Genomic DNA, 14,539 nt, shown 5'->3' with positions numbered 1-14,539 from the left:
TTTGGGCCTGATCTGGACGTTTGTTATGTTTAATTCCCTGCTCTCTCCTTGTCCGTCTTCTCTCTATACTTTGAGCTGTTTAACAAAAATAAGGCCTCAAGATACAAATAAAGGACATTATTTAAAATGTTCTCCATGACGCTTGGGATGTACTGAGTCTGAAAAAAGTGCACAAGATAAAACAGAAGTCGTGGCATTTTACAACGTCTTAACACACAAATGAAACGTCAAATCCATAGATTACCTTACAATGGATAGAAATCCATTGTAAGGTACAAAATGAATACTTTAAATGTGCATCCTCAGTATCCAATCTGAGTTTTATTCTTCTGTTGTACCTCTTGTCTGATTGTTGTCTTTTCTCCCTCTCTCCAGCCGCTGCAGATAGACGATAACTTCTGTGGCCAGGACTTCAACCAGCCTCTGGGGGGAACCAGCACCATCGAGGGCACTCCCCTCTTCATCGACAAAGATGATGGCATGACCTCGGTGGCGGCGTATGACTACCGCGGCAACACTGTGGCTTTTGTCGGCACGCGGAATGGCAAACTGAAGAAGGTAGGAATGTTATTTCTTCTGTTGTATACATGTGAGTTTATTGGTTGTTTTTTGTTTTGGTTGATTTCTAGTGCTGCTGTTAAAAGGAAATTGCCTTTAAGTCAGTTCAGTGTAGAAAAAAACTTGCTTTTAGGTGCTTGTCATTTCAAGGACATTTGGAGAAATGGCTGCAGCCCACTTGGTGATTTTTTTTCCTGTTTTTTTAAATAGTGAGCAGCTTTTCAGGCGCTGGTGGTTATTGTTCTCTTAATGAACTGTATGCTTGCAGCTTTTAATCGTTGTGCATTTACACGGAGCACTTTGCAGGCACCTTTTTTTTCCTCACTAAGATTAAATGCAGTCAACTCCATTTTTCTCGCTAGTGGCCATTTCCAACAGGACATTCAAGTGCCTCTTTAAAACCTGTTCGTTTAACAAGCAATTTAAAGCCAGTCTGTGGCTACTCCTCTCATTGATTGTCATGTTAGTCACGTCACACATAAAATGTTACTGCTGTATCCCAACGCCATGTACCGCCTCGCCTCTAATTTTAAGAGCTCGCCTTCAATCAATCCAACAGCTATGACTGGTGAATGGCTTTTCTGTTCTGGTCAGCTGTGTGGTGTGCATTAATTCAGGTGGGTAGATGGAGGGTAGGGCAGATGGATGGAGCGGTGATGGATGAATGGACTTTTTAACTTTCTGTGTTCTGTTAGAGTCTGACTTCCAGATAAACTCTGCTTGATACAACTTTTCTTTTCAAGAGCAGTTTAGGAGTTAATGTCTTAAAAGGGACCTATATGCTCATTTCCATTTTCAAACTTGTATTTTGGATTTCTACTAGAACATGTTTACATGCCGTAATGGTCAAAAAGCATTTTATTTTCCTGATACTGTCTCTTAAGGTGCCCTGCTAATAAAAACCTAGATTTCCCTGATTCGTCAGCATTTTTGGGTCTTAATGTAGAGTATAGTGGCACTTTCTACCATGAAAATTCACCAATAAAAGCCTCAGAACACGTTTCAACAGGAATATGATCCAAAATCAGAGGGGAATTTAAACGTCAGCAACCAAGACTTCATGTTTCCTTGACGTTAATGTAATGTAAACTCTTGCAGTAGTGTGCCTGCAGCAGATGTCCATATAAAGTAATCTGTCACGAGCTGACGTATGCTTGTCTTGAAAGTAAAAACGTTGGGTAATTTGTGTTGTTCGTTCAGTATAATTTGCACATTAGCATTTTGAGGTTTGTGTCAACATCATATACAGATTTTGACCACACTGATGCAGCTGTTGTTGATGTTGATGCAGGATTGAGAGAGCTCTCAGATGAAACCTTATTGTCTGTAAATTGATGTAACAGAGTGACAGTTGGTTTGAATTTATTCCTGGATGACATGGTGATTGTATGTAAGATGTACGCGCTTACAATGTGCCATAATTACAATTCTATCTGTGTAACATGCTTGTGTGTGCAGCCAGGGTATTCGTTACTATGTGTCACGTCTTTGCGTGTGTGTGTGTGTGTGTGTGTGTATCCAGTCTATGGACGACAGAGCTCTCGGGGTAAATGGTAGCTCATTAGAATTCACCCCGTTTCCCGCCGCACTGCTCAAGACCTGTCATCCATTCAATATTATGAATGTATAATCAGCCTGTGTGTTTGTGTGCTTTTAATGCGTGTTTGTGTATGCACGCAGTATTTGTGTGTTTGTCACTCACAGTACGCATAATAATGTGTACGCTTGTGATGGCATGGATTTGTGTGTGTGTGTGTGTGTGTGTGTGTGTGTGTGTGTGTTTGTGTTTATGAGCGAGCGAGAGACAACAAACAATACAGTGTTGACTAAGATTCAGCGCTGTGCATTTGTCAAAGTGACACCCATTCACTTAGCTTGGCAGTAGTCCCTTTTTTTATGTCGCTATCATCACGTCTTTTCTTCTGCGCTGCTTTGCACGTTGGCTGAGGTGTGTTTGTGTGTGTGAGGAACATCACCAGAGAAAGCAATGCTACAGCAGGTTGCTGAGGTATGTTACTTTAATACTTGTTTGTTGTGTGTGTGTGTGTGTGTGTGTGTGTGTGTGTGTGTGTGTGAGTGTGTGTGTGTAACAGCAGAGCCAAGGAGCCTGCAGTTCTTTTGGCTGCCTTCTGTTTCAGACAGAAAACCCGAAAACAACAAGAAATCTGGTCTTGGAAAATATTCAATTTGCATAGAGGGAACAATATCTAAAACCTGACATTTGGGCACACACGCATTCACACAGAGACTCACAGCACTGCCAAAAAAAAATTGATGGTTGGGGAGAAAGAAAGAAAAAAGGCAAAGTAATAAAGAGACAGATGATTAAGAAAATGAAAAAAGAGCAACTGAATTAGTGGCATGTGATAACAGATTCTTCCTCACTGATCTGGCAGGCGTTAGTCGTCTTCTCCTGCTCTGTGTTTTTATGGGTTTCTATAAGTGATTTTATATGTGTGCTTATCATCTTATCAGTAAAAGAAGAGGTTGAGTCATCAGGATCTGTTTCTCCATGAGTGTGTTTCGAGCTTTTGACAGTTTTGTGGGAGTGCATGCAGACCATGATGCTGTGATGGAGCGCGCTCCTGTTCTTTCACTTTCCTCTGGAGAGCACTAGCATTGAATGCTGTTTATATAGCCATGCCTGAGGGTGGAGGGGGGTTGGGTGGATAGGAAAAGGGAGAATATAGGCAGGATGGATGACTGTGCTTAAAGGAGACAGCCTTCTAGTTTTTTCTGTCTTACTCTGAGAGAAGGATTGACAGAATTTAAAAGAAGCCAAAGCACTGTGTTGCAGGTACTTCTTTTATTATCATAGCTATATAGATAAAAATAAACAACCAGTTTGTGCCAAATAGATCTGTTCTTTGTCGGGGGTCCTGGAAGATGTTTCTGTTTAAAGTAGCAATATTTTACCTGAAGCGATTCTTCATTCGTCATTTGGCTGGACTTGAAGTGCTTTGATATCTTGCATTATCTACTCTGAGTTTATTTTTAACCAACTGTAATGCTCAAGGTTGTCCAGAGCAACAAGACGGTGGCGCAAACAACGTGTTTAATGCACTAATGAAGTCCCTCTGTGCTCTGTTCGCCACACACACAATCTCTCTCACGCACGCACACACACACACACACACACACACACAGGGGAAGCTTTAACTAATGAGTCCTGGCTTGATGGGACAAAGATGGGAGCGATACAGGGGAGAGGAAGGGAGAGAGATATGAAGATGGAGCAGATAGAGAGAAGAGCGGGAGAGTGTGGAGGAGAGAAGGAAGTGATGAGGAGAGGTGACGTCCACTGGTGTGATTAACTAATTCCAGCGGTCATCTGGATACCGCTGCGGTCAAGGACACAGCGGCGGACTGGCCGTTCGCTGCACTTAATATTTAGGATTAAAAGCTTCCATTCCCTTTGACTGTTTCATTATTTCTGTCTGCTTGGCTCGGCCTGTCATTGGTCACCCTGTGTCCCTGTTCATCTGTCAGCACGCCAGCTTTACATACTGTATCATGACTCACTCTCTCCTTTTTATGTCTTCCCGTCCAAAGACACACTGTAACTAAGCTGCTGCAGTCTGTGCAGTAGAGCACTCAGCAGATGGACATTCAAGTGAAACTGTGGTGACTCTCTTGGCCACTTCTGCACTTTAAGGCACTGTTGATCATCGACAATGAAAGGGCATTTACCGTGACCCACGCACACTTGCACACACATGGACAATCTCAATAGGTGGTCTGAGGACGCCAGACAAAGGAGAGGATCCCAGTCGATAATCCAATACCTATTGTAAGAGCATGTTTTTGAAACTGCACACACACACATTTACACACAAACACACGTTAGGATTCCTCAGCTGCGCTCTCCATCGGGGGGCCGATTCGAGCCATCTGCTGTGCGTATGTGGCCAGTGTGCCAGGTGGTAGGAGCCCTCAGTGCCCGCTGTGCGCCCATTGTGGCTGTGCCAGGCTCAGGTGGGTGCGCTGGGAAGTCGCCGTCCAATTCCCATTCATCTGTTTGGAACGTCAATGAGGCAAACTCGAGACTTCTAACAGCAGCAGGAAAATACAGGTCCAACATAAAACTGTAATGACCCGTGCAAGAAAAACAAAACGTTCCGGAAAAGTTAGTTTTAATATGAATTAAAGATATGCTAAGTTAAGTTTAAGCTGAAGGCAGCAGAGTGCCTGTTGGTAAGTGAGAATGTCTCAAATCAGAAGATAATATGATTGACCTTTGCACCAGCCAAAGTGTTTCTGTAAACTAATTAGCATTGGTTCTGTTAAGGTGTCCTTAAGCAAGAACATCAACCCCTATCAGCTCTGTCATCTTAAAAGATGAGAGGATGACGGCATCAGCCAAGCAGCTACAATCTAAGCATCAAGTGCCAGGAAGGATACATAATAGCTGCCACATTCAGATGGCCTCTTAAAGGCCTATTACACATCTTTACAGGTATATATTTTGTCCATATGCAAACTGCATTTTACATCACTGAAAATCAGGGTAGACCACCCAGGGAAAATTGAGTTTTTGCCTTGCCGTGTCATCAGAGTGTGCGCCACTATCTCCTTTGTGAGACTTCACAAATGAGCTGACACTTCGTGCAATGGACGCATAAATGTACAGTTACTCACCACTACATTGAGGAACAGAGACATCAGATTGCACCATGAAGGGTCCACCTACAGGTAGCCTTCTGGTTAAATAGTTTTTTACAGGCCTCTGAATGGCCAGCATCTTTACCTTCATCTTATTTGCTTGGGTTTAGGGTAGAGTTGCCCCTTGAAAGTCAGAGATTCAAATTATCAGTCAAAGACCCCCTAGTAAAACTGCTTCAAGTTGAGCAGTTGTTTCTGTTTAGGTTTTTTTTTTGCTAGTCAGTGTGCTGTGCATGTACTTCTGGGGACATTTTGGTTCCCAGATTTTGCTGCGGAGTGAGTGTTCTTGACTCTTAGGCGAATGTGATGCAGTGGCACAGAGGGATAGAAACTTCCACTGTAAGGCTTTGAGATAACATTATCTTCTCTCTTCTGCTTTGAAGTGGTGAATTTACAGCCCACAGATACTTAACATGACACACAGCAAAAAATGCTATTGCACAGTTCTGATCCATTGTTAGCGTAGTTAGTTTTTTTACATATTACATGAGAGCCACTGTCACACTGAATGTCCTGCTGAGCCTGCCGAAACTTTGAAACTTTATATGAAAAAATAAAATGGTGAATATTTGTATAAAATGGCCAAATCTGATTCGACTGACATAATTTCTTGGATGGGTACAGCCCTAGTTTAGGGTTACAGCAATATCGCCTGCCTGTTGGTTTGGCATGCTCTTGACAGTGCTTTAGTTGTGTTTGTGCGTTTTTATTTGGACAGAGATTTTATTTATTACAGTGTTTGTGTGTATGGAAATTTTTCTAGTAAGGAGGAGATAAAGCCCAGTCTTCAAAAATATCCATGTCCGTGTGGACTTGGCCCAAGACAGTTGGTTTTTATGAACTCTTGACATCAGATTCTTCGAGTCTGCTCGCTAGTTTTATTTAATCAAAAGCTGTTGCGACTATTAGTAAAAATAGGCAAGAGAAATAGAATAAAAATAAGAATCTGACAAATGGAGGAAATATTTTCTGCTGCCAGTTGACCATTAAATCTTTTTTGGTGCATGTTTAATGTCACCTCTTACATGTTTTTGTAGTAACTACACCAGCCACGTGGCATTCTAGGGGTTAATAACAAGTGACAGTTTGTCGTTCGTATGTGTATATTGCTGTGTGGAGTCACTGATGTATTCCACTGGGACTGCCGGTGTCACCATCAAGAGACCATGTCACAGCCTAATTGACTGATGATTGTTATTCCACTGGTGCATAATGCTGCCCTGTCAAACTCCCCCATGTGTGTGTGTATGTGTGTGTGGGCACGTGTGTTTGTGGTTTGCATTTAAATGTCTGCCTCCCAGCCTTCACAGACAGGACCTCCACCCAAAAAGGGACAAATAAACACACTGTGAAACACACCATAATATTTGACTGGTAAATGTAGTCAGGTTGGTGGGATGAGAGATGAAGTGTGTGTGTGTGTGTGTGTGTGTGTGTGTGTGTGTGTGTGTGTGTGTGTGTTAACACTTAGTCTCACTGTCTCGATATGTGTGTTATCTTTCTGCTTGATAAGATCCTAAACTGAAAATCTTCATCGGAAAATATGGCACAGTGACCTGCGTGTGTGTGTGTGTGTGTGGTTTGTGTCATCATTTGGCACAGCCAGCCGCGCCACGAGTTGCATGGCCGGGCAGCAGCACAGAGGCTGGCTTTGTGCAGACGTTTGGTAGCCCTCGGTCATTAGTTCACACAACTGCATGCGGTCACACACAAACGCAGAACGGATGAGAAAGAGACGGGGGGAAATGGAGATGCGGGGAACGATGAAAGGGATCAGATACGGTAGAGGGAATCGAAGTTAAGAACGGGCGCTCAAGACAAAACAGATCATTTACACTTTGCATTTAACACTGAGTTTTTCCACTTGATTTAGCTCTTTCCCAGTGCACCATCAGTCATCCAGTCTCATTAGGATGTTCCCAAATTAACAGCAGAATGTGTCTTTTCTGCAGCGGTTTCTTCCCTCTCCTGACAGCACAAGGTTTAAATGGCATTTTCCGATTACATACAGCCCCGTTAAGCCATAATGTGAGTGTGACAAGCCGAGCATATACAGTATATCTTTCTCTTTCTACCTTCTCTTAGCATGCAACCTAGCATGAAATCAACTTAATCAAATGAACTAGCCGGGCGGCTAGCTTCCCATATAGAGTACGATGTTGTATGGTTTCTAGCCTGTGCTGTCCTACCCAGAGCGACTCTGGCATACAGGGCTTCCACAGGAGGACAATGGTTGGCTTACAGTCCATGTGTGTAGATCTGTGAAGGAAACTCTGCATATTCGTCAGGTTTTGAGAATGAGCTTGTCTCCATATATGTGTGTCCTGATGAAACGTGGATATCAGTTATGTCTCGTCATTTACCATCTATTGACATGTCCTTTTGTGCAGTTACCTGCACCTAACTTAAGGTCCAGACACATCAAACTGAAATCAAAGGACTTGTGGCGACGAACGCTGACTATTGCGTCACCTTACGTCACCTGTGATGGGCCAAAATGTTGCATCTGAACACACCACAGAGAAAAAAGGGAAACCGGAAGACCATCAGGTCTGATTCAGGATGGTAGTTCAACATGCTAAATTGGCTGTAAAAAAAGACAAGGGCCAACTAGTACCAGTGGTGCGAGACACATTGCAAAAACAAGGCTGACAGACGTCCACCAACAGCCTGACATTGACCAATGGCTGACCATTGTCGTAGTGTGTGAAGGCCCTATGAAAGTACACACCATCTTCCTGTGGAGTCTCATACAGACGCATTATACACAAAGACACACTCAAGCCTTGGAGGAAGCAGAGTTTCCCACAGTGAATGTAAGATGCAGGTGTGACTTCAGGCCCCAGGTGCTGCCACCTCTGGAAACAGCCATATAGATTGTTGGATATTATAAGCTTAAAGAATGTCTAAAAGGCATCCATAACTCTCATTCTAACTCAAACAGCCACTGTAAAACTACAGTTATGAATTAGTAAAAGGAATCATCCATTGCTTCTTCACGTCGCCTCTCCGCTTCTGTTCTCTCTCTCATTTTCTCCGTTTCATCTGCTGCTCACATATTCTCTTTCCGCTCTGTCTGTCTGTCTCCTTCTGTGATCAAAGATTCCTCTCGCTGATAATAGTTGAGCGTTGTGTGTGTGTGTGAGTGTGTGCGCGCGTTGAGATGTAGTGATCTCTATTTTTCTCTAATCATTTTCTCTCATTAAAGAGAAGGGCAGAGCGTGCACTCACACACACACACACACACACACACACACACACACATAGGGTACACGCATTGGAATGTACATATATGTTAGAAGTTTGCATGTAAATGTGTGTGCGCTGTCTTGCATACACACAAATACTTTCACATCTTGGAAAATGGGTTGTAACACAGGTTGTGAGGGTAGACAGTAATGAGGGGTCTTGTTAAAAGATTTAATGCCTCCCAATCTCCCACACTCACACACACACACACACACACACACACACACACACATGCAGAAATCCACCCATGCAGTCTCATTAAACCAGTGTCTCAAACTTTACACCTTCATCCTACAAGAGCCGTAATGATCCATATTCCCTACCTTACTAAACACTGGCGATAGTTTAAGGGAAACTATGAATTACTGCAATTTGATTGTACTTAAATGCAAATCTTAACAAATGTCTCATCTTAAACTCAGTGCCAAATATTACCCAGTAATTTCACCGGTGCACTGCAAAATGCTCAAAGCAAATCACTTTTAAAGCGACGGATAAGTTACAGTGTGCTCCTATGTTAGCTAATGCCATTGATGAGAGCAGTTCAGCCCTTGATAATCTCAGTGCTAATGCATTTCAGCCCGGTCCAACAGCGTGTGACTGTGCCGCACGGCACTCATTCACTACCTCGGCGTTCCCATCCTAATTCACTACTAGCAGGGGTTAATGAGGCAAAGTGAGGAGTAGATGAGAGAGGGAAAGAAAGCCGGTAGAAAAGGAGACAGAGGGAAAAGAAAGAGCGATGCAGATGAATAATACATGTAGCATGCAAGAATCCATTTTTAAGGGAAGATTAGAAGAGTCTGGATGCAAGCTGGGATGCTCACATGATCCAAGTGAGGACAAGGCCAGTCTGTTTCTAGGTCATCTCCATAGAATTCCTACTTTTCATATCATATATATGTGCAAAGTTACATACCATTTACCATGTAGCGTAACAATATGAGATAGGGAATATGCTTTAAGTACATTTCTTATCAGCCAAAGATATCCATTTTTTGTATGTTTCATGCTGTTGGAAAACTGCAAACATATTGATTTATTGATTGATTGGGGACCATGTTTAACAACAGCAAAACTATCAAATCATCCTTTTACAAACTTTGGGAAGTCTGGGAAATACTGAGCATATGACTGGATAAGGGAAATTGTTGGTAGGCATGGCATAATATGAAAATATAATGTCATGATTATCCTGGCCAAAATATTAATTGCATTACAGATAGGACACACCGCAAAAAACAATCTTAAAAGCCATTTTTTTTCACTGTTTAAAATGGCATCAAATATTTTAATAAGAAATATGCCAATGCTTGATTTGGACCTTTTGCTTTTCTTGAAATATGCAGCCTGTTGTTGCAGAGTAACTTTGGGTGCTGCTGGACACCATATTCAGGATTACCTTGATCATGTAAATTCACCAAGATCAAATTATTGTGACCAGAGTATTGTGGTTTTAATCACGATCCACAATAAAATTGGATATCATCCCATCCGTAGTTGTGGGTAGAGGATTTAGAGTCCTGGCCTAGCTCTGTCCATGCCAACTGATTCAGCCAACAGCACACCTGGTGGATGGCACAGTGCCAAGGCTCCATGGGCACACTCACTTCTGGCAAGACACCCACACACACACACACACATGCACACATACACACATATGCTGACACCAGAAGGGATGTCATATCTCAAGCTAACAAGCCAACATGAGCACATTCATGCAGGTATATACAAACTTGGACACACACTGGGGCATGTTGGACGGCAGCACAGTGTCCAGAGGGTTAGGCATGAGTGGCACAGCGGGCATAGATTACCTTTGGCCCACAGTGGCTGTATCTTACATACAGGCGCGCACGCGCTCGCGCAACGTCTCGCACACTCGTTTCCTTGCAATTAAGCCCAGCAGAACACACAGTATATGCCTTGGCTTGGAGGGGACTGTCTTCAAATGGCTGTACAGCTCTCCACAAGCCCTTAACAACCACACTTGGAAGCTACATAACCCTTCAGCCATAAAGTGGCAGGAATGATCAGCTGTTAACAGAGATACTCTTGCATAGAAGTAGGACATATAACAGAGTAAGACGCAGCACCTTCTCTTAAATCTCTGTAAATAACAGGATGTGAGGAGCTTCTTCATCTTCATTATACCAAATGACGAGTGTAAATGAGTGTTAATATGTGAGTTACTATCAAATTAGCTAATCTACTGTGAAGAATGCAGACAGCACTAGATGCACATGCACACTCTCCTATGGGAAGCGACTGTAGCGGGCTTATCAGATTACCCATTGCCAAGCTAATAGATTCTTAATAGATTGTTTTTGATTAGTTCCTCTGGTTTAGTGACGCTAAGATGATTAACATTTGTGTGTATAGAAACAAATACACATCTATGCTCACCGGCATACATTTGCATACATTGTTTGATTGGTTGACAGAAAATGCGATCACTGGAATTATTTTTTGTTTGTTGTTACAAGTGTGTCCTCACATGACTATCATGTGCTTTGGGAGCATTTCAGGGTCACAGCGTTGAAGCTGGGCATAGAGTTTGTCCTCTCTTTCTCATACACACACACACACACATACACACACACACACACCCTTGAGATATGTCCACACAAACAACTCCAAATGCAACAGCTCCCTGTGTTCATCCTTCTCACACAGCATGGTGGCGTCTCCCACCGTCTAACTAATTACCCCCCCGCCCTGCGTTGCCCAGAGGGAAAAGCTTCAGCCCAAAGCCTTTTCATAATGTTAGCTGGCTTGGTAACTTGCCCCCAGCCTGCCCGCCTTTAGCCTGCTTGCCTCCTGACCACTGCTAGCCATATTGCACTGACCCTGTGGCTAATCCTGTTAGCATAAGAGTTGGTGATAGCCAAGTGGAAAGCCAATCCCCCATGCTGGTCTAATACCCTCTGGCTAATCTTTTAGCGTAACAGTTGGCTAAAGTGAACTCACTTCAGTTTCTTTGGCTGGTTTGTTATTAGTTCTTTGTGTGCAGGGCACCAAGTCCACTCTAATTATCGAGTTGAGGTTTCATTTAGGGCTAATTAAGCAGAGAAACTTGTTCCAGCAGTGGCTTAGGTTCTTGTTTTTAGCGTTAGCGGAGCTAGCAGAGAAACAGCTAATGGCTCCATTATTGGTGCAGCTGACCTTGTGGCTTTACCATTTCCATCTGCTAAGCTCTTAAAAATGAAGAATTAGGCATTTAAAAGGAGGCTCACTGGGCACAGAGTGTTATTCACTTTCTCGCAGAGGGTTATTTCTTTTTCTCCGGCTCTCTCTTTTCTATTTCCCCGCATTCCTCCTTCTCCTCTCCACTCCTCCATCCAGAGTCTCTTAAGTCTGAAAGACAGAGAGCTCATCATCTCCTCTTCATGGTAAAATATTTATCCATCCTTTCCTTTGGTCCAAATGTTTCAAACTGATGGAGTCTTTAATTAGTCATGTACGCATCCATCTCTCTTCTCCCTGTCTGTCTCTTGTTCCCCCTTCAGTTCCAGTCTCTTTCACTCAGCCCCTCTGTTTTTCTCTCTTTGATTTACTCACACCATTGCTACTCTCTTTCTGCTCCTCTCCTTTTCTCCATGGAATTAGTCATTAGCTGACTGACTGAGCTGATTGCATCTATTCCCAAGGCTAGCATTTGTTTGTGCATCTTCTTTCTTTCCCTCCCTCCTCCAGTCTTCTCCTTCACTCCCCACCCACTCTCTCCCAACACAGTCTTTTTCTCCATCTCCTCCCCTCTTATTCTCACTTCAACTACCTACTTTACACCCAACTCCCCCACCACCCTCCTTTCTCCATACCATCTCCCCCATAAAATGGTCTTGGCCACAAATACTGGTTTGGGTTGCTGAATTAGCACACCAAGATACACACAGAAGCTCCCCACAGTCTCCTCCATACCTTCTCTATAACCTTAATTGCACAGTGCCACTCTAAATTGGCTAACACCAATTAAGCCCTCACTATTATATTTAATTGGTCATTTAGCCTGGCTACTGTTTGAATGCAGCGTCTCCCTGGAAATGGTTTAGTTGGCCTCCGACAGCACATGTGGCCATTTCGGAGACAGTTTCCTCCTCCCTGTGGGTTATACAATGTACTGGCCAGCTACTGACACTGCCAAGAGCCAAGATGGAAGGGTGTGTGTGTGTGTGTGTGTGTGTGTGTGTGTGTGTGTGTGTGTGCGCGTTGGAGGAGGAGTAGTCACAAATAGCAAGGGGAGAGATATTCTCCTCCGTCTACCCTTCCCTCTCTGCCACCTCTCTCTCCAACCATCATGACACCCCTCTCTTTCTCTGCTCCTGCGTCCATGTGTTGCTGGTGGATTAAGCTAATTAAAGCACCGCAAACAGGGTCCCCTGAGAGAGGCTGCATACACATACACACACAAACACACACACACACACACACACACACACACACACACAGACAGACACACATTTACACGCATGCACTAATTAGCAAGTACATAGGCCAAAACAACAGGAAAAACAGGCAGGAAACATGAGAACGTGTACGTATACACGCAAAGACATGCACCAAACTCTGCATGAACTGCGGTAGCAGATTGTGCTTGCAAGGACATCATACATTACAGTACAGTGGTCATTATATGATCCTGTAAAAGCAGCATGTAAATACTTTATGGACCACTTTCTTGCAGTGTAAACAAGCTAAAATCCTCCTCAGTGGATTTCAATAGATTTCTGTGGATTTATTTGTCATTACTTAAGGACTGAGCTTGAGTCCATGTAACCCCACCCCACTGTCTGATGCTGCGTCTTCAGCCTGTGTTCGCTCCAAGCTTCAGCCTAAGGTCGCCAAGCTATGTGTTATCATCCATAAGAGCCTTGTGCTGTCTATTTATGGGTCACTGGCAGGGAACTAGTGGCCCAGAAATAACACCAGACCCTCTCACTTAAACCACGGTTTGTGTGTGTTTACGAGTGTGTGTGCATGATCTGAGCGAATACGGTTGATAGTCTTGGTAGTGTGGCAGTGAGGCTGTTTTTAAGACTTGATCGCCAGTCAGTGTGGGGGCGTTCACGCCTTTATGCACCCGTATTCATGTCGAACAAGTCCGCACGTATTCCGTGTGTGACTATGCTCTGAAGCTTGAATATGAAACGCCAAAATGTCCCAGAGACAAAAAAGAAATGGGCGGAACAGATGAAAGAAATAGCCGAGGACGGAAGGAACCCCTTCATCCTGTCATAGAGAAAGACAGGAAGAGAGGGAACGCTGTGTCACTTGGTAGGAATTCCTTCCGGATGTTTCTGCTTTCAGGATATTGGCCGTGTCTCTGGAAAACTGCCTGCATCCAGGGAAGCCTATTGGATTACTGATAACCTTGGAATGGATAGGGCCAGCACAGAGGGTGTGTATCGGAGAAGGAGGGGGAGAATGTGAGGGAGATGAGTGCATGGGCTTCTCCCTCAGTATGTTTCACTCCTCCTTTCCCTTCTGTTTTCTCCTCCTTCTCTCACTCAGTTGCCCCTCCATTGTATTCCCTTGTAGTTAAATCAATGACGGAGCCTGACGTTAAATATGAGTATACCTTTGGCTTTCATTGTTCCCTCTAAATTGTATTTGTCCTCCCGTGCCGCGGCGAGGGTATGGCTTTCGACTGCACCAATGCCCCGGCGAGAGACCTGTTTTATTATTGTGCAGAAGATATCAGAGGGTTTTGAGCACACAACAATAAACACAGTCACACCCGAGCACACACAAGCACACACCCAATAATAAGGCTCCAATAACATAGGGGTCTTTACTCCAAGTTGTCTCCAAATCCCCCAGTGGCTGGGCCTGCTCCTCGGTTGCCATAGCAACAGTAGTCAGGGCAGCCACGGCTGGTGATAGTGAGGAAGAGGAAGGATGAGAGAGAGAGCGAGGGAAAGAGAGTCACAGGGAGCATTGATGTTTGTGGTGCAGTCAGGGGATTTGAACACAGTCACAACATTGAAACTGGGTTGCTGCAACGTTGCTGAACGTTAGAGCTGCATACAGCAGCAGCTACAGTGCTGGGAATGCAGTTTCAACTGGGGTT

At 43.8% G+C, this 14,539-nt stretch overlaps 1 protein-coding gene across 5 annotated transcripts in view; it reads left to right on the top strand.

Moving 5' to 3' along the window:
* Positions 1 to 14,539, top strand: part of LOC126385438 (plexin-A1-like) — a 294,361-nt gene that overhangs the window by 135,936 nt on the left and 143,886 nt on the right. For all 5 annotated transcript variants that reach the window (XM_050037151.1, XM_050037155.1, XM_050037152.1 and 2 more), the window contains exon 3: positions 376 to 558. In XM_050037151.1, the coding sequence (XP_049893108.1) occupies positions 376 to 558 (183 nt within the window). The remainder of the gene's footprint in view (positions 1 to 375; positions 559 to 14,539) is intronic.

This window comes from Epinephelus moara, chromosome 24, assembly GCF_006386435.1.
Source record: "Epinephelus moara isolate mb chromosome 24, YSFRI_EMoa_1.0, whole genome shotgun sequence".
In the NCBI taxonomy this organism is placed as follows: Eukaryota; Metazoa; Chordata; class Actinopteri; order Perciformes; family Serranidae; genus Epinephelus; species Epinephelus moara.
Note: the sequence above shows the minus strand (reverse complement) of the source record. Positions and strands in the feature narration are given on the sequence as shown.